Source organism: Salvelinus fontinalis, chromosome 42 (assembly GCF_029448725.1).
Source record: "Salvelinus fontinalis isolate EN_2023a chromosome 42, ASM2944872v1, whole genome shotgun sequence".
Taxonomy (NCBI): domain Eukaryota; kingdom Metazoa; phylum Chordata; class Actinopteri; order Salmoniformes; family Salmonidae; genus Salvelinus; species Salvelinus fontinalis.
This window is the reverse complement of record NC_074706.1, coordinates 2,446,286-2,467,520: the sequence shown is the minus strand read 5'-3', so window position 1 is coordinate 2,467,520 and position 21,235 is coordinate 2,446,286. Positions and strand designations below refer to the sequence as shown.

The 21,235-nt window shown below is 38.8% G+C and overlaps 1 protein-coding gene across 1 annotated transcript; it reads right to left on the bottom strand.

Annotated features, from left to right (window-relative positions):
* Positions 1-3,771: 3,771 nt before the first annotated feature.
* Positions 3,772-19,684, bottom strand: LOC129841568 (GTPase IMAP family member 9-like). The gene is made up of 3 exons (XM_055909906.1): positions 19,633-19,684; positions 5,506-5,580; positions 3,772-5,220 (listed from the first exon to the last, which is right to left on the bottom strand). Exons 2-3 carry the CDS (start codon positions 5,510-5,512, stop codon positions 4,322-4,324), a joined length of 906 nt encoding a protein of 301 aa, XP_055765881.1. The 5' UTR covers positions 5,513-5,580; positions 19,633-19,684; the 3' UTR covers positions 3,772-4,321.
* Positions 19,685-21,235: the final 1,551 nt, after the last annotated feature.

Here is a 21,235-nt window from a genome sequence, read left to right as displayed (position 1 = left end):
TGTAAAGATGGGTTGCCAGGTGTGCGTGAAGATGGACTGCCTGGACCAGTGGTTAGTAGACCTGCGAAGTCGAGCGTCGGAGCGGGTCAGCGGGAGTAGATGTGACAGGTGACCCCAACAACAGTCAACATTTGAGCACGTTACTGTTGCACATTAACCTATAACAGTTCAAAGACCTGAAAGACTAACCAGACAATGACAAGAATACAAATTATTCTTGTTTTGCTAGTTGCGTAACACTTGATTAAAGATTAAAACAACTTGTTTGAATAAGTATATACAGTCCTTTGAATACTGTATGATGAATATATTTTACTACAGAAAGAAAATGTTCATAAATATCCCATAAATTCTTACAGTACAAAATGATGAATGCAACATGTCAAGTGTTGGTCCCATGAGCTGAAGTAAAACATCCCAGACATTTTCCATATGCACAAAAATAGTATTTCTCTTAAATTTAGTGCACACATTTGTTTACATCCCTGTTAGTGAGCATTTCTCTTCTGCCAATATAATCCATCCACCTGACAGGTGTGGCATATCACAAGTGCACCTTGTGCTGGGGACAATAAAAGGCCACTAAAATATGCAGTTTTGTCAAACAACACAATGCCACAGATGTCTCAAGTTTTGAGGGAGCGTGCAATTGCCCTCCAGTGTAACCAAGTAGACATAATTTGAGTCAATTGGAGGTGTACCTGTGGATATATTTCAAGGTCTACCTTCAAACTTAACACCTCTTTGCTTGACATCATGGGAAACTCTAAAGAAATCAGCCAAGACCTCAGTAGAAACATTTTAGACCTCCAGCATCTTCACAAGGTCCTTTGCTGTTCTGGAATTGATTTTCCTTCGCACCAAAGTACATTCATCTCTAGGAGACAGAACGCGTCTCCTTCCTCAGTGGTATGCCGGCTGCGTGGTCCCATGGTGTTTATACTTGCGTACTATTGTTTGTACAGATGAACGTGGTACCTTCAGGAGTTTGTAAATTGCTCCCAAGGATGAACCAGACTTGTGGAGGGCTACAATTTTTCTTCTGAGGTCTTGGCTGATTTCTTTTGATTTTCCCATGATGTCAAGCAAAGAGACACTGAGTTTGAAGGTAGGCCTTGAAATACATCCACAGGTACACCTCCAATTGACTCAAATGATGTCAATTAGCCAATCAGAAGTTCCTAAAGCCATGACATCATTTTCTGGAATTTTCCAAGCTGTTTAAAGGCACAGTCAACTTAGTGTTTGTAAACTTCTGACCCACTGGAATTGTGATACAGTGATTTATAAGTGAAATAATCTGTCTGTAAACAATTGTTGGAAAAATGACTTGTGTCATGTACAAAGTAGATGTCCTAACCGACTTGCCAAAACTATAGTTTGTTAACAAGAAATTTGTGGAGTGGTTGAAAAACGAGTTTTAAACTTCCGACTTCAACTGTATGTGTTATTTCATTGTTTTAATGTCTTCACTATTATTCCACATTGTAGAAATAGTAAAAATAAAGAAGAACCCTTGAATGAGTAGGTTTGTGCAACCTTTTGACTGGTACTGTACATGAGTATGATCCCTGAGATTACTAATTTAAAAAAAAGTATGGACACAATTCAGAATAACACAACGCAACAATACTTCGGAGTAGAACATTTTCTATGTTTATTTTGAATTGAATAAGAACATATGCCAACTTGCACAATACTATAATACATTGTGTTCCATTTAAATCATTTGGTCATTCCAAACCACATTTGTTAGATCCTGTTATTAATCAGTAGCAAGCTAATCAAGACAAAAGCAAGTTGACTAATAACCAATATGTCTATTAATAATTGGTATTGAAAACATGTAAGTATAACAATTATCTGAGCAATTTGTTCAGAGTTTATTGGATTATTATACCCACAACCCAATACTGTAACTTGTTACCTATATCTCCCCACACTATGCAGTAAATTACACAGTGGATATATTTGTAAGTCCAGTACTACACTTAACATTCAGTAATGTGAATAGCAGGACAGGAGGACTCTAGCGGCTGTGAGAAGACACCAGGTGGACACTGGCTGAACAACATACTGTTGAAGACATGTCAGAATGTTAATCAGTTAAAGTTTGAGTGACAGCTAACCCAACAATAGATACTGTTTTGTGACACACCATTACTGTATGCCGCACTCTTGGTTTTATAAGGCTGATTGTTCCTGTTGAGGCTGACTGACTGGTTGTGTCTGAAAAGACACTCTATTCCCTATATTTTGCACTACATTTGAGCAGAGACAAATGGGGCCCTGCTGTTTGAGAGGCAATGGAGACACAGTGCTTTTACTGGTAATTCCAGCAATATCCACCAGTGTTGCTGCAGGTAGGACATGTGCTGTAATTGAAACAAGCTGTCTCCAATCAATCAATCAATCAATCAATCAATCAATGTCTGGTTGTGTGTGTTTGACCGGGGGATCACCTGAGGTTATTATATTCATGTTGATTAAGTGGGTCAGGATATTGTTGCCTGTTTACAGCAATCAGTGGTTTATTGGTCGTTTGGTTGATTAAACAATTTGACCTAAAATGTGTGTGAACAGAAACAATATATTCTGATAATATGACATACCACTCTAAGTGCAGCTTAAGTTACATGATCTTACATTTCAACTTCCTGCCCCTGTCACCACCACAATTGCTACTATTAGGGGTGGTGAAAAAAACTTCTACTCAAAGCACAGAGATTTGAAGAAGACCATTTATATGCCACATTCCCACCTCTTCTGTGGAAATGTTACTTCCCCTTTAGGTCTTTCCTTCCTGTTATGCTGCCATCTCTTTGAGTGTGATTGAGCAGGCTAAGTCACATGATTTCATATAAAATGTGTCTCTGCATTAGAACTCCCTGTCCTCTAGACATGTTTGTGTTGACTTCAAAGTGTCAGTAATGCATCAAGTTTAAGTTCATGCAACATGAGGGAATATATTGACTGTGGTACATAGTGGATAATGAGGCTTTCTTTCAATTATGAGAACAATGGATCTGTGAGGTCCTAAGAACAACACAATGCAGAATTATAACATAGATGATGTAATTAATGACATTATGTCCAAAAGGGAAATGCTTGATGGCTGAAATAGTCCATTTTGAGTGTTAATAATACATCTAAGTAATACTGTATTAGTGAGTGTTAATAATACTTCTAAGTAATACTGTATTAGTGAGTGTTAATAATACTTCTAAGTAATACTGTATTAGTGAGTGTTAATAATACATCTAAGTAATACTGTATTAGTGAGTGTTAATAATACTTCTAAGTAATACTGTATTAGTGAGTGTTAATAATACATCTAAGTAATACTTTATTAGTGATTGTTAATAATACATCTAAGTAATACTGTATTAGTGAGTGTTAATAATACATCTAAGTAATACTGTATTAGTGAGTGTTAATAATACATCTAAGTAATACTGTATTAGTGAGTGTTAATAATACTTCTAAGTAATACTGTATTAGCGAGTGTTAATAGTACATCTAAGTAATACTTCATTAGTGAGTGTTAATAATACATCTAAGTAATACTGTATTAGTGAGTGTTAATAATACTTCTAAGTAATACTGTATTAGTGAGTGTTAATAATACATCTAAGTAATACTGTATTAGTGAGTGTTAATAATACTTCTAAGTAATACTGTATTAGTGAGTGTTAATAGTACATCTAAGTAATACTGTATTAGTGAGTGTTAATAATACATCTAAGTAATACTGTATTAGTGAGTGTTAATAATACATCTAAGTAATACTGTATTAGTGAGTGTTAATAATACATCTAAGTAATACTGTATTAGTGAGTGCCTCCCATCTTTTTCAGGTGTCTGTAACTCCTGATAAAATGTAACTCAGTACAACAACCTTTTCTTGTGATCAGTAAAACACAATAACAAAAACAGCTGAATATTTGTTCATCAACCACCTGAGTATCATTCTTAATGTCGGCTACAATAACAGTAGACTCTATTTATTTGTTTTTTTAAAGTTGATTTGAACAGAGACAATGAACGACAAAACACAAGACTCAGAAGTGAGAAGTGATACGTTGCAACAGATTTAGCTAACATTTTGTTTAAATTTGCCGTCTTCCTGTGTGTTTAGGACCATTTCCACATTGATAGAAAGGGCAAGGCCAACTTTCACTCTCATTCTCTATCAGTTCTCAATATTAGGAAGGTGTTTCAAATGATTTGTTAACTCTGTGTGTATATAGAGGAAGCTTTCAATATCAAGTAATGAAGTCAAACAACTTGTAGAAGGTACAGCACTGTTAGCTATGGACTCTCATTGAGTATTGCATACATTTACTCCAGCTCCCACTGCAATTCCCACTGCTGCACCAACTGATATACCAATTGGGCCTCCAACTGTTCCCAAAGCCGCTCCAATTCCAGCACCTGTGCCCATGTGGTTTACATACTCAGCATTCTTTCTAGCTTCTCTTTCCTGTTTTATCCCCAGCTTCTCTACTTCTTCTCTTAGACACACTCCTTCAAACTTTGCCTTCAGTTCTTCCCTCTCTCTGCGTATCTTCTCTTCATTCTCTCTCAGGATCCTGTTCTTCTCCTCTTCAATCGCTCTCTCAGCCTCCTGGAACATATCAGTGGTGTAGTGGCTTCCTCCATTCATCTTCACCATCTTGTTTATCTTCTCAAGCAGCTCAGTGACCTGGGAGGAATTCTGATCTTTGTTTTTGAAGACATGATATCCCCCATTACATTTGGCAATGAAACTTTCCAGTTTGGGATTTCCATGCAGGAAGTCTTCAATTGTTACATCATCAAGAAGGTCTCCATGTGTGAAGACAACCATGGTGTATTTCGATGCTTCATCACCAAATAGTTTCTGGATCATCTTCACAATTTCCTGCTGCTCTTCAGTGAATCCTCCCAGCTTGAGCACAACCAGGAACACATGGGGACCAGGAGCGGAGAAAAGCAGGCACTGTGAGATCTCTTTCAGTGCCTCCTCCTGTGTCAACTTGGTGTCAAACAAGCCAGGTGTGTCGATGACAGCTACATGTTGCCCTCCCACCTCTCCTCTTTTCTTTTTACTTGAGGATGTCACAGAAATAGCAGACATTTTGGATTCAAACGCTTTTCTCCCCAGGATGGCGTTTCCTGTTGCGCTCTTCCCAGATCCAATCTTCCCAACCAGAACAATCCGGACCTCTTTATTTTGTTCTGTTGGATAAGAAGGACATGTTGTTACAGTAGAAAGAAGTGTGGTGTTGATGTTCTTTCTGTTTGGTCATCTTACAGAACAGCTACTGAATATGATCAGTCTCTATCTTCTTAGACATTGATGGTTTATAGAATATTAACTGTTAGCAAATTAACAAGGACATCATCTATAAATTAAGTTTCAAGCCTACATTCATTTTATTAAAATGTATTAATAATGTAATAAAACAATAATGTGAAAACACATTAAACAAATAAACCGATTCTTGTAGATTAAGTACTCACCAGTCATGTTTGGGTTTTGGAGTGCTGTCAAGCTTTTCAAAGGAACAGTCTTTCCAACCAGAGCAATCAGGGTCTCTGTTGGATGAAAAAGAAAATGTTGTTTCTGTAGAGAGAAGTGTGATCTGACAGAACAACTACTAAAGCTACATTTTCAGTCTCTCATTGCTTCTTAGACTAATATTTTTTGTCTATAAAATACAAACTCTAAAAGCAAATAAACAATGATGTTTTCTACAGGTAACTGCCTAAATAAAGGAAACGCCATTGACGGAACTGTCATTGTCCGTTCCTTGCCAACATACAAAGTTTCCACATTTGGCGAATATCGCAGTAGTCTTTCTGCCTTGGGTAGAGCACCAGTTGAAAAACTGCAATATAATCAATATTATGTGGGACACATACAAAGAAGATAGTCTAAAAGACTCAAGTTTGGGAGTCCATGGAAGTTCTGACTTTCTCAGAAACCCTAATAATAAACAGGATCTTTTCAAAATGTCAACACAGAAGGTGTGTGCCAATGAATCTGAAGATGGAAAAGAGATCTACGCTACAACTGATGAGTCTGTGGTTTCAAAGGGTTCTCTGACATCAATGCTGGAATGAGACCAGGAAGAGGCACACACAAGAGAGTGGTGTAGAGTACTTAAGTAAAAAATACTTTAAATGACTACTTAAGTAGTTTTTTGGGGGTATCCGTACTTTACTATTTATATTTTTGATAACTTGTACTTTTACTTCACTACATTTCTAAAGAAAATAATTTACTTTTTACTCCATACATTCTCCCTGACACCCAAAAGTACTCGTTACATTTTGAATGCTTAGCAGGACAGGAAAAGGGTCTAATTCACACACGTATCAAGAAAACATCCCTGGTCGTCCATACTGCCTCTGATCTGGCGGAGTCACTAAACACACATGCTTCGTTTGTAAATTATGTCTGAGAGTTGGAGATAGCCCCTGGCTTTCCGTAAAAAAAAAAACCAAGAATATCTCTTCTCCAAGAGGTCATTCTAGATGGAGAAAATTAGGAAGTGATCCATGGGGGTTGTGGTAGGGTACAGGTAATACTGTAAGAATGGCCCATGTTCTGAATTCTGTTGCTATTTAAAAGTGCTGAACAAATAGGCATGTTGACGTCAGTCTTAATTAAAATCACGGCTTGCCTCTTATCTGCTCATTGTTCCCTTATGCCATAGTTTGTACATCTCCATTGTTATATTGCTTAAGTAGGTATATCGCATTAGTGTCTTATTCATCATTTTAGGCAATGTTGGAATGATACATTACGTTTTCTTTTTTTTGCTTACTTTGTATATTATAATTACCTCATGTGCTTTTCTCCACGAGGAGGGGATACAATATAATGTTGTTGTGTCTGTAACTATGTTTGCCAGTGACAGTCTCTTCCTGTTCAAATATTTTTTTTCAACAAAATGTTCAGTAATATAAACATGTAATTCCGGTTGATATTGCAAGATTCGTTTTGTTTGCGCAAAGTGGATCCTCGTGGTTGCATTTCCCTTCCTTTTTAGTCCACATAGGCCTAATAAAATACTTAAAATAGTAGGCTAACCTCATCTCTCTCTCTCTGCATGGTGACTTAAGGAAAAGTAAAGTTAACTCAACATCTTGCTGAACGTATCTGAACTAATATATCTGTCTCTGTCCATGTTGAAAGTGCTGAATGAATAGGTTCTACCTCGTCGCAGCTCGTTTGCCTGCACTTGCTTATACTCAGAGCTGTGTTAATGATATAAGAAAAAACATGAATTTACTGAACATACATGTAATATTGCTGGTGTATGGTTCAAAAGTCACAACTCAGGTCGGCATTCGTTATTATTGAAGGAGAATATGGTTCTTAGCCAGTTACACAAATCCACAAGGAGTCGGTAGAAACCATATAAGCAAGTCAGCCATATGAGCTATGATTTTTTTAAGGGCGGTAAATGAGGTTGAATGAAGTGTTTCGCTGCCAGACGAGGCTCTGCTGATAGCCAGGTGGAGCGGTGGTAAGGATATACTCTGAAAGGAAAGAGCCGCTGTTGAAACAGCTTTATACAGGCCCTAACAGTTTGTGGACACCATTTGTCACCGATAAAGTGAAATTAATGTATTAATTAATGTTTAGTGTTGTGTAGTGGCTTTGCTGGCATGCATCTAAAAAAAACATTGGTTGAGTTTACCCCACCAAGATCCACATGCTAAAATCGTCAATGCAAAGCTTGCAGAGACCTCCTGACGTGTGGCTGCAAAAATTCGTTTTGGATTGTCATGCACTCATGGTCGGAGTTATTGGCGGCCATATTATATTTTTTATTTAACGAGGCAAGTCAGTTAAGCACAAATTCTTATTTTCAATGACGGCCTAGGAACAGTGGGTTAACTGCCTTGTTCAGGGGCAGAACGACAGATGGTTTCCATGTCAGCTCCGGGACCACTAGGCTACCTGCCGCCCCATTTGAGACCCCCCCCCCCCCCCCTCCATCCCCTTAGCGGGTCTCAAACTTCGATACTCTTTTAGGCCAGACAGCATCCGATCCGATCCATTGGCTATATATAGTAAAACAGAAGGGGCACTGTTTCGCTGGCTCGGATGCTTTCTCAGGTGGGCCAGATTCAGCCGCTGCGAATTGAAAAAGTTGGCAGTTTACAGTCCATTGTTCGGTTGGACAAAGGTGTGAAGGTAACCTACTTTTTCAAGTGATTTGTTTGACAATCGGATGAAAACAACATCATGACTGGTTGGGTTCATGCCACATTAAAATGTAATACATTTTTACAGTTAAATGACATGTCTTTACGAGGAAAACAATTTTAAACACATAGGAGGTCCAGTGGAAAAAAACGTGCCAACCTATGGAAATCAATTGCCTGTCCAAATGATTAGTTCTAATGCCGGCCCTGCACTGCATTATGTCATGTTTGTATCTGATTTATAACAGGTGTTTTATTCCCCTAGGCCTCGGACACTGGTATAAGGCAGTTTCTCTGCCCCCCCCCCCCCCCCCCATAAAAACAATTATAATTATGGAATACATTTTTTTATATATATATATTAAACAGTAACATGCAAAACATAAACAGAACAGCCAGAGGGATTCCACAAAGAAATAAACATATAATTACAAATCCACATTATATCAATTAAAATAGAGACATATAGTGAAAAAAATGACGTTTTGTATACGTTTTAATGACTCTAAATAGTTTTCCAAATCAGATTTAAAAAAATAAGGAAAGGGGCTTTTTCTTCATAATTTTGATTTGTGTATGAAATGTTTTCATAATAAAATAAAGAGATTTATGACGTACTCACGTTCAATTGTGGAATCAGTGTAGTAAAAAGAATATGTCAAACTTAGATATTTCAATGGTTGTATGCAATTTGAAGCCAAGATATAGTTTTACATCGGTCCAGAACACTTCACTATATAAACAATGACAGAATAAGTGATAAATAGTTTCTAGTTCACAAGAACTGCATTCACTGGTACCATCAGGTATATATTTATAAATCAAGCTATTACACGGATAGAATCTATGGATAATCTTAAACGACATCTCCTTTACTTTATTGGTCACCATAAAGTTGTGTTTATACAGAAAAGCCCAGCACATTAAAGCCTGCTGGTGAAAAGCTGCCAATTTCACAGGAAGTTTACCCACAAAATATGGACATTGTAGTAAAGAATTAAGCCCTCCTAGCTTCTGAAAAACAAAATGAGGTATAATATTCCAGAAACTCTGAGGATTTTTTATGTCTGATTGAAGAGCGTGAAGTCTGAGACATTTAGACCGCCATCACACACCCTGTTGGTTTGTGATTTGTGACCATCTCTTTTTATCTTATGTGGCTTGTTTTTCCATATGAAGTTGTACAATAGTTTATCTTAGGTCCAGCAAGTGGATTTGGGAATGTCAATAGAGGAAAACAGATAGGATACACTAGATTGCCCCTCAGCTTTGCATAAAAGCACCCTTCCTTGAAGACTTAAATCCCTCCCTAAACATGAGGATATTTGTATTGTTGACAGATTCAGTTACAGGGTTCAAATGAAGATCATTCACAGCCTTAATATGTTTGGTGATCTTTACACCGAGGTAGGTTACAGTATCTTTTCAGAGATGTTACACTCTGCTGGATTGACAGCTCCTTTCAGAACAAACACCTCACAGTTGGAAAGATTTAATACCAAACTCGAGATATTGGAGAACTGCTTCACAATATCCAATGATAATCTAAAATCCAGTAAACAGAAATTAGATTCTTAATCCCATTTTTTAAATCATCATGCAATAAGAATTAGTTATTTAATTTCCAATAACCACCAGAGTATTTCTTACCATCATTACTGCACATTCTTACAGTCAACCATATGACTTTATGATCCGTCAGGACTGCAGGCAGTATTTTGACCTCTACAGTGTTGGACTCAAGACTAGAGGTTATCACCCACAAGTCAATTCTTGATTGTAGTGAACAATCTCTATTACTCCATGCGTACTGTTTCTCTCCAGGGTTTTTAACTCTCCATGTCAATTAAGTCCAGGCTTTGGCCGAAATTCAATAACTTGTTCACACCAATGTTAGGCCTATGGGGCAATCCATCAGTCTCATTAGAATAAACCATACTAAAATCTCCACCAACTATAATCTGACTGGATGGATATTTTCTCAGAAGACTCAGAAGAATTTCCTCAATTGCCTCTAGAAGTTAGTTATTTGGAGGACTAAAACAGTATCCATATTCATTACACAACACAAATAATCTGTCCATTACATGTCCATCGGTGTCCATTTGAGTAAACACACATTTCCCTTTGAAATTGTGTGCTTAAATTGCAACCTCAGTTGAATAATTAGTCCCGTGGGCCAAATAAATGGCACTGCCCCACTGATTTATCCAATAATTATAGTCCTCTTTGCATGAATGTGTTTCTTGAACGAATACAAGATCTGCGTTGCAGTCCTTACAAAAAAAATACTTTTCTCTTCAACAGGTTTCGTATCCCCCTGGCATTGATTGACATAAACTTCAAGTCCATATAGAACAGAAAGAAAAATACTATGCAATCTCAACTCTACCCTCTCTATAAAAAGTTGCTTCGTGTATATGTATTAACAGAAGTCTTAACTTGTAAACCATGACACCACAATTCAAAACTAGAACGCTCCGTTTGCTGATTTTTGATGTGTTTTCGAGTATCATTTTCTCCAGACCATCGGCTCTTTCGTTTATCTTTGCAGAGACAGCATCGATTATGTTGACCTGGAGTTCGCGCAAAGACAATTATTTCTGTGTCTTTTTGGGTGCGGGACTATTGACTGGATTTTCAGAATCAGCCGAATGTCCAGATTCCTCCATGTTTTCTCCTGAGGAGTCAGGTGGCGGTTTTCTCCGATGTATGAGTGGTCAGCTAGCAACTGCCTTCTCCTCCCTTTGCTCTTTCGCACATTTCTTTCTTAAACATTTCCAAGTTTCAGATCAAATTAGCGGTCAACTAATCGTTGTTCTTTATTGTGTTTACTATAAGCCAATTTTTGTTAAATTGAAGTAAGTTTGAGAGGGATAAAATTTAAGGTTACTCAGAGCAAGATTAAATCTCGTCTGCACTCGCCGCCATCTTCCTGGAACTCGTCATTGAATTATCAGCCCAACCTCACATTCGATTCGCGCATATATGTACAAAATGTATTTCAGCAGATTTCGTTCGTTTTGTGCATTTTTTTGTGGTTCAAATCGTTCGAAAATACACGAATTTCTGTGCTACTTAATTCGTGTGAAAAGACAGGAATTTAACCAGTAGGCGACACCAGCCCAACCTCACATTCAATGAATTATAGACTACTGACCACCGTCCATGGTTCTTACATTTCAACATGCCTATCAAATCGACTAAGGCTTTCGGTGGTGTCAGGGCCTAGCTTTGCTTTAGCTAATAGATACATGTTTATTGCTAGGCCTATTTGGTTGTAATTTTCTCATGTTATTAAGCCTAACATTTCACAAAGCTAAACACGGTATAACAATGCTGCCATTGTTAGACTGCTGACAATAATGTAATGACTTATTCAGTAATTAAAGTTGGGAATTCAAACATTGCAGATGATTAAATAAATGTTCAATGCGACAGCATACTAATCAGCTAATCGATTGTTTATTTTGTTGAGTATACAACTGTCTGCATAGGCCACCTGAACCTCCATGACATTACCTTCTCTCCCAGCTTGTATAGAACGTTGTGAGTAAACCCAGTCTATTAGTGGCGAATAATACACCCTCAAAACACCAGCTTACTAGAGATAGTTTCATTATGCAGTGCGACATCTAGAACTCTATTCCATATGTAGCTGCTATTTATAAACATTTTATAACAATGACACATCAAACAGCTTAACACTGAGGTATGAAGGGTTCGGCTTGAGGATAAATTCAACCACTATGTATTGTTGAACTCAGCAGGTTTTATATGGCTAACAGCTTACACAAATGGGCTGCAATATTCAAAGTCAATTCAATCCAATTATATTGTCATTTTAAAGACTCCCCTGGTGTCCGGAAGTCCTCGTTTGTTGTGTTTTCTTATTTTGTGTGCAAATGTTTTTCACCGCCGCCTGTAGGTCCAGGTTGCAGACCTGACTGTTTTCTATACTGAATATTGCCAACCCAGATAATATTTCCTGAGACATTGTGTTTCTTAGGTAGTTCTGAGTTTTGGTTTAGAAAAGGATCTCTCCGCAGAAGCAACACTTACATGGATGTTAAATACAGCTATTGCCTTTGCAACGTCAGGGAAACTGGTCAGAAGGGAGCTGTGCTTCAAATACAGCAGTTCTGCAACATCTTTAATTGAGCCTCTCATTCTTCTTAGTACCGGCATCAACACCTTACGGAAATAGATTAACTGTATACGAAGTTCTGAGGACAAGTCGTCTGGATACAGCCCATAAATTGGCAGAAGGAAACGGATTATCATCTTTAGCAGACAACAGTTCTTGAGGGCTGGAACAAAAAAAGCTGTTCGCGATTTCGTTCATACTGGTGAACCGGCAGCGAACCGGCAGCGAACCGGCAGCGCAATGGACATATAATCATTTTAGATTAGACTAAATCCAGAAATTGTACATCTAGGTTTATAATAAATCAGAGGTGTTGCACCACTTAATTTAAAACCTGGATGAGTTAATCGAAGGTTAAATAACTAAACTATGAAGTAGTAGTAGGTAGCCTAATTTTGTGGCGGTAGGTTGCTTAGTGGTTAGAGCGTTGGACTAGTAACTGAAGGTTGAAAGTTCGAATCCCCGAGCTGACAAGGTAAAAATCTGTAGTTTTGCTCCTGAACAAGGTGTTCCCAGGCCGTCATTGAAAATAAGATTTTTTTTCTTAACTGACTTGCCTAATTAAATTAATAAAAACAAGAATGCATTCACTATAGCAGTATGTTCAAATTATATTTCTATGGAAACAAACCATCACCAAACCTGTGAGTTTTCAGTTCAGGCTGATTAAATAAATTATTTTGTCAAATTAGTTAGCTGGCTAGTTGACAATACATGAGGCCACATGAGCAAAAAACCTTATTACACGAAAAATACAACACTTGATTAACTTCAACCTCAACCAGTTTAGATTTAATCCCTGAGCTACATTTAAATTTGATTTAAAAACAATGGAGTAACAAGATAAAATGTGATCTTAGTTTAAAGTAAAACTTTAACTTAGTTTAGAAGAACGATTACAATTAGGAGTAATTTTAAACTAGGTTTAAAGTTTGGTGCAACAAGATTAATATATAAAGCTTGATTTAACTCAGTCCATGTTGGTGCAATCCACCCTAAATCTCAGTCCAACCATATCTCAGTCTATGAATTTGAGAGTGCTTACATTTCTCCAGCTCCAGCCCTTAGCTTTTTAGCATCAGGGGTGAGGAGGACGCTTTGTTAACGTTTCAATTAAGGATTCTAGCTTTAAAAAAGGTAAGAGAGCTTTTATAGTGCAGGCAGAAAAATTATGGATTTCATTGTCAGAAATCAATTGAAGTGTAGTGTGTGTAATAAATCCATATTAGTCCCGTTTTAGGAATGGGCATAACGCCTACATCATAACGCCTACATCATAACGCCTACATCATAACGCCTACATCATAACGCCTACATCATAACGCCTACATCATAACGCCTACATCATAACGCCTACATCATAACGCCTACATCCAACACAGTCTCACATTCAATTCGCGCATATATGTACAAAATGTATTTCAGCAGATTTCGTGCGTTTTTGTGCATTTTTGGGGTGTTTTGGGGTGGTTCAATTCGTTTGAAAATACACGAATTTCCGTGCTACTTAATTCGTGCGAAAATACACGAATTTCTGTGCTACTTAATTCGTGCGAAAAGAAGCCGTTGAAACAACCATGTAGACGCGATAATTTGTCTTTCATTTTTGTTCTTCTTAATGGCTAATTCAACGTCATGAATATACAGAAATGTTGTCTTTGTTTAACCATGTTTTAAAATGTGTCGTTGTATGCCTATATGTACTGTTTTAGACTTGCTGAACAGAATTTTTGAGAAAAGACGCACATTTAAGTGCGACTTAATTCGTGGGAAATATTGTTTTATTAATGCCAATGCTGTTTTCTGTGCTTGATTTCGCTTAATACTTTGGATACTGGTGCACTTGTAATCAGAACGCCTTTTTGTCATGTAGGCAACCATACACGATTTTCTTCATAACCCATTTCATATTTCGTGGAGCCTAAATTACACCATTTTCTTCATAATGCATGTATTACATGTGAATGTAAAATAATGAATTATGTTGGCTTACACTTATGGCCTTTCCAAGGCCTTTCCATACCTTAAGGGAACATTTTAGCACTCGCCATATGGTTAGTGAGAAACGCCACTTGCAAATGTAAGGTCCCTTACTAGACGTCCTGCAACGTTTCTAAAATTCGTGGACGGCGTCGGGCCGTGCGCGGGGGAGAGATCTTTCAGGAAGTCATCAAACTAAATCTCTCGGACGTTCGGTTTCCGTTTTATAAAAATAACAAATTTTGGTCATTTTTCCGCAGTCTAGGAAATTCCCACCAGAGGGAAAATAAATAATATTGCAAATGCACAAGCACATTGCAAATGCATGTGGCCTTTTCTCCTAAACGGAAAATATTTCGAAGACGTAATGGACAGTTGGCCCCGAACAAGATGGCGTCGAGGCCTCAACGCTTTTTGAGTTATGGCCATTTTTCTGGGATTAAAGGTCAAAAACGCAAAGTAGGGTGCTAATTTGACCGCTTCACGTCAAAGTACATAAGCATACGGTGTCAGGAAAAAAAGAACCAGCCATTTATCTATCGTAATTTAAGAGAAATCGTACATTGACAAATTGGTCATGTTCACAAAAAAAATTACAGATCCAGTTGCAGTGTGTTCAGACAAACATTTTTTAAGTGGGTCTCGAAGCTCTGCCAGATTTCTGTGATTTTATGTGATTTTATGAAATAACACACACTCATTTAACCCTCTGTAAATAAGTCAGTTCTTAACATAAAGACTTAAACCTCAACATTATATAAGAGCCTACCCCAAGGAGGATATGTGTTCACTTTCAGCTTCCTATGTCAACCGGAAGTACCTTCAAATGGTGCCATAGGGTCAGTTTCGAAGGGTTAAAAAGGTCAGATCTGCCTCCCGGGTGGCGCAGTGGTCTAGGGCACTGCATCGCAGTGCTAGCTGCGCCACCAGAGTCTCTGGGTTTGCGCCCAGGCTCTGCCGCAGCCGGCCGCGACCGGGAGGTCCGTTGGCCTAGCGTCGTCCGGGTTAGGGAGGGTTTGGCCGGTAGGGATATCCTTGTCTCATCGCGCTCCAGCGACTTTTGTGGCGGGCCGGGGGCAGTGCGCGCTAGCCAAGGGGGCCATGTGCACGGTGTTTCCTCCGACACATTGGTGCGGCTGGCTTCCGGGTTGGAGGCGCGCTGTGTTAAGAAGCAGTGGGGCTTGGTTGGGTTGTGCTTCGGAGGACGCGTGGCTTTCGACCTTCGTCTCTCCTGAGCCCATACGGGAGTTGTAGCGATGAGACAAGATAGTAAATACTAGCGATTGGATACCACGAAGAAAAGGGGATAAAAGGATGGAGTGAAAAAGTACGGTGCTTAAAGACACACATAGCTTGCAATGGCATTGCCATTATCTCCAGGCCGTGCCGAGTTCAACGAGATGCCCCGCTTGACCGTAGCTAGCTCGGTCTGAGTGCAGCGACAGGGACAAGAAGAAGGACCCAAATGACCCTTTGACCTCAATTTCATATTCTTTTGCTTTTGGGAGACAGAGAGAGAACCGTTAAGGTTAGAAGCACAATTTGACCTCAGGAACGTTCCTAAGGTCCTCCCGATCTGTGCAAGCCTAACATTGACCGTGTGGCATTAACCCTTAATAGTTAAAAGAAGGTGTTTACATCAAACAGTTTACAATGACATGTCTCCACATAGGAGACATGCCTGCTCCCCTAAATTCAACCTGAAGCCTATGTGGGTTATGAATGTCTTATGAACCTGTCTTCAATGACAATCCATCAAGCCACTATGAGGTCTACCTGTGTTGATTCTAAGCTTCCTGGAGCAACCGGAAGTGGTTAAATCACCCTAAAAGTGTTTGCCATACCCAACCTGCAGTTTGAGAGAAATAGTGCATTCAACCCTATGTAAATCAGTGAGTTATTAACGTATAGACTTAAAACTCAGGATTCTGTAAAAGCCCACTCCAATGAGGATATGTGTTTACTTTCAGCTTCCTGTGCCAACCGGAAGTGCCATAATTGGTGTCAAAAGGGCTGTTTCGAAGGGTTAAAAAAGTCAAATCTTTCCAAAACTTAATATATGTGAATAGGAAACCCTCATGAACTGTAAATCAGTCATTCATCCCATCAGATTTCAAGGAAAAATTTACACACCCACACAGAAAGGATGGAGTGACACACTGAGGGGCTTAGAGGCAGACAGTGCCTGCAATAGTTACTTTTGTTTGAACTTTTAAAGAACCGTCAGACCTAGAGTTCTGAAACTTTACAAACCTGTTCTAGAGCTCAGGTCGATTAAGCGCGGTGAGTTATGTGGCTCTAGAAGGTTCTTGGACCGATAAAAAGCCTCGGTGCATTTGCATTGACTTCAATTCATTTTGAGCATTACAAAATGGTGACATTTAGAAAAGTCCCAGAGTTGCACGACTAGGTGCATTGAAACCGGCTCGGCCCATAGAGACGGACCCCGACATTTCTGTCCGATAGCTCATTCAAGGACCCCGTAGCAAGGCATGGAAAAAAGTGGAATTTCAGCACCAATTAAGGTTTTGCTCGGGCACCGAATGACCTATCGAGCCGAAACTTGGGATTCGAGGTCACCTCACATAGGGCTAAACATAATGTGAGAACTGGACCCGCAGCTAGAACATAACTACCTATTATTTGTTTTATTATGGTTTAAATGGAAGGCGCTGTGAATTTTGGGCCTGCTCTGAAATATGTGATAGTTGGCTTCTAAACGAGTTGGAAAAAGTGAGTTTGGAGTCAGATGGTATCAGTTTGGTGTCTGAAAATATCTAATTGGCTGATGGACACTGACTTGCTAGTTGACTTTTGTGCATTTGCAATATGTTTCAACAGTGAAAAACCACCAAAATAGCATTCTGAAATTACCACTAAAAATGACATCACCATAGCCGTGCCGAGTTCAACGAGATGCCCCGCTTGACCGTAGCTTGCTCGGTCTGAGCGCAGCGACAGTGACAAGAAGATGACCCTTGACCTACATTTCAAGTCTTTTGCTTTTGGGAGACAGAGAGAGAACTGTTAAGGAACGTTCCTAAGGTCTCTGTGCAAGCCTAACCTTGACCGTGTGGCATTAGCCCTTAACAGTTAAAAGAAGGTGTTTACATCAAACAGTTTACAATGACATCTCACCCCATAGGAACACATTGCCTGCACCCCTAAATTCAACCTGAAGCCTATGTGGGTTAATAATGCCTTATGAACCTGTCTTCAATGACAATCCATCAAGCCACTATGAGGTCTACCTGTGTTGATTCTAAGCTTCCTGGAGCAACCGGAAGTGATAAAATCACCCTAAAAGTGTTTTGCCATACCCAACCAGCAGTTTGTGATATATAGTGCATTCAACCCTGTGTAAATCAGTCAGTTCTTAACGTATAGACTTAAAACTCAGGATTCTGTAAAAGCATACCCCGATCAGGATATGTATTTACTTATAGCTTCCTGTGCCAACCGGAAGTGCCTTAAAATGGGGTCATAGGTGCTGTTTCGAAGGTTTAAAAAGGTCAGATCTTTCCAAAACTTTAAATGTGTGAATCGGTCAACCGTCATGAACTGTAAATCAGTAATTTCGCTAAACAGATGTCAAAGAAAAGCTCTCTCTCTCTCTCTCTCTTTCACACACACACACACACACACACACACACACACACACACACACACACACACACACACACACACACACACACACACACACACACACACACACACACACACACACACACACACACACACACACACACACACACAGCAAGGACGGAGTGAAAAAGTATGGTGCTTAAAGACACACAGAGCCTTAAATGCTTTTAGGGGGGATCCAGACTTCCATACCCGCTCTGGGAGCGCTATACTACCGCCCCAAATCAATGGGTGCTGGCCTGAGTGATTTATGGAGGTTTTCAAAAAATATTCTGTTTTTTCTTCTGGAAAATATTTTATGTTTTTTCTTCTCGAGTCAATGGCCTGAGTGATTTATGGAGGTTTTCAAAAAATATTCTAAGTCCAAACTTTTCGTGCACCTGGTATTGTTTTGGGGTTACCAGGCGTCATTTTTCAAAACGGTTGAAATTGCTTTTAGGGGGCATCCAGAGTGTCACATGACCGGATGAGGTAACTATTCTTGTTCTTCTTGTAACTTTCCGGTAGGCTAGAAGCTTTCCGGTGTTTTGCTGCTCGACACAGGTCGACGCAGGTATTGCACTTGATTTATCGTTATCGTAACCGTAGGTGTAGCCAAGTGGAAATACGAAAGCTTTCTAGCTATTTCGCACTGACGGTAATTTGAACACAAGAACGTTTCTAGTGAAAAGGTGCTTTCACTCAGAGCCATGTATTTACACTCAGCCACCTTAGCCTTATTACGGGTTAACGTTTTGGTAATTTTGGTTGGCCAACAAAATGTAAGACTACAATGACTGCATACGTTTCCCCAAATGTTATACGAAAAAAAAATGTTTTGTTATTGATGGACAATGGCAAGGCTGCCATTGTATTTTCAGTTACATTCTGTTAAATAAAAATGGTTTACACGTTTATTTTTTAAGAAATACATGGAACTACAACCGAATAAAACACCATTAACCATCATGCATTGCTTACATTCATTCTATACTGAAAAGTCTGTTCAGAAAAATCGAAAACAGTACATATAGGCATAAAACCACAATGTTTTAATAGGGATTAAATAAAGACAATATATATATAACCTCTTATGGTTATATGGTTAAAAAAAGACAAAATATCTATATATTCATAACGTAAAATAAATAAATACAGGCGATCGCGTCTATGGCTTATGTCGCCTACTGGTTAAATTCGTGTCTTCTCGCACGAATTAAGTAGCACAGAAATTTGTGTATTTTCAAACGAATTGAACCACCCCAAAACACCCCAAAAATGCACAAAAACGCACGAAATCTGCTGAAATACATTTTGTACATATATGCGCGAATTGAATGTGAGGCTGGGCTGCTACATCATAACGCCTACATCATAACGCCTACATCATAACGCCTACATCATAATGCCTACATCATAATGCTGACATAATAATGCATTCATTTACAAATGACATGTATTCATTAGTTACTCTATTGTTACAATAAACCTATGATAGAAGGATTTGTATAAAATTAATTGTTGTAAAATAAAACGTTTCACAAGTAATAAACTTAGTCATTCTTCATTTTGTTAATGTCCATTTGGAAAGAACACTCATTTGTTGCATCAAAACATTCAAAAAGAATGTGGTTCAGGCTTATGTCTTGTATTAGTAACTTTATAGACGTCCTTACCTTTGCCTGCCTGTTGAGCTGGGTATCTAGAGTCGTATGTCTACAATTGGAGATGCAGCCGACGTTTTATAGCACTGTGGGGCGTAAGAAAGTTGCTTTCTAGTCAGGTGATTTCTTGTAAATCATGGTGCAGCCCAGGCAACAACAAACAAGTCTCTTTAGCATAAACAGGGTGATTTTGATGGGGAATTAAATTATGTTAATTAGATTGTAGGCTATGGCTTCAAACACACCGACTGTGTTATGGGGTTTTGGTACCCCAGAAGAACATTCATTTCCAATGGAACGCTGCGTTTGCCTTGCAGCATTGCCTTGCAGAGGCAGTTGCAGTGCGTTCTGTGTGGTGCATACGTTGGATTTATCGAATGTATGCGTCAAACTGTATGCGTAAACGGGTTGACAGAAATGGTAGCAGAAGGTGAATGTTGAACTTTCGTTGCACACATATCTTAATGATTCTGCGAACTATTTTGCGCTAAAACACAGTCGGTGATTTCGAAGCGTAGAATTATGGTTTGGACTTCACATTGCAGTAATGTGTATTTTTTTTTAAAGCTGCCATTTACTAAGGGTTGGGTTTGCACAGAAATACACTGGACTGGAAATTATTAAAGTGTAACAGTGCAAAAGTTGAATAAAGTGTTTAATAAATGTTTTATATATACTGTATATTTTTTATGAAGAAAATACCCAAATCACAAAAGCAATATTTTTACAGCATTAATACAATATTTAGGACATTTAGCAGACATTGTTTACTGTTCATTTTACAGTACCTGATGGATTCAACAATGTCAAGTGTTTTTTTTTGTGTCATTTTAATTTACAGTGCCATGAAGTAACTATGAAATTAATATGAACTATTTATGCTTAGCCATTCATCATTCATCCTGCTCCCGAGGAGGGAATGGGAGCTGTATTGGTAGTATTATGCCTACTGTAAAGGAGATGGACAGTCATGCTGTAGTACATGTCTTATGTAGCCTGACCTACTTATTCTGTGACTGAAAATTCTTTAAATATCACATGTAATGTTACAAGGCATTTTAGTTTGGTATTGTGAACGCTGTGTGTAACACATCCGGTATCAGGATAAATAAAAAGCAAGGTCTGCTAACTTTCTTTAATTATGTTTAATTACCGCAAACAATGAATGGCAAATGCAATTATTGTATATACGGGTTCGCTGTATCACCGCGCAGGGTAAAACAGGGAACTGGCAGGAAGTAGGTAAACAGCTGTTCTTATACCGTGATGACGTAGTTCCAACGCGTCTGTTGGTCTGTCACAGTAGAGGCTGGGCGCGGTTTAGACTTTGCCCCGCCTTTGCTGGCCCTCGGACTTGTCCAAGCCCCTTGGCGCGTTCCTTTGTCCACATCTGGTTGCTGGGTAGATTAGCTCCGTCTTGTGTCTCCCCTTGATTCTTCACTCACACAATTCCTAATATGGTACTGAACAGTCTCCCAACCTTCCTGGTTGGCCTAGAGTGATGCACCCCTCCCCTCTCCAGACTGTCCACAGCTTTTATGGCCTGTGTTGGTCAGTCCTTACACCTACACACACACCTACACACACACTCTGTATTGTTTGTGTGTGTGTGTAA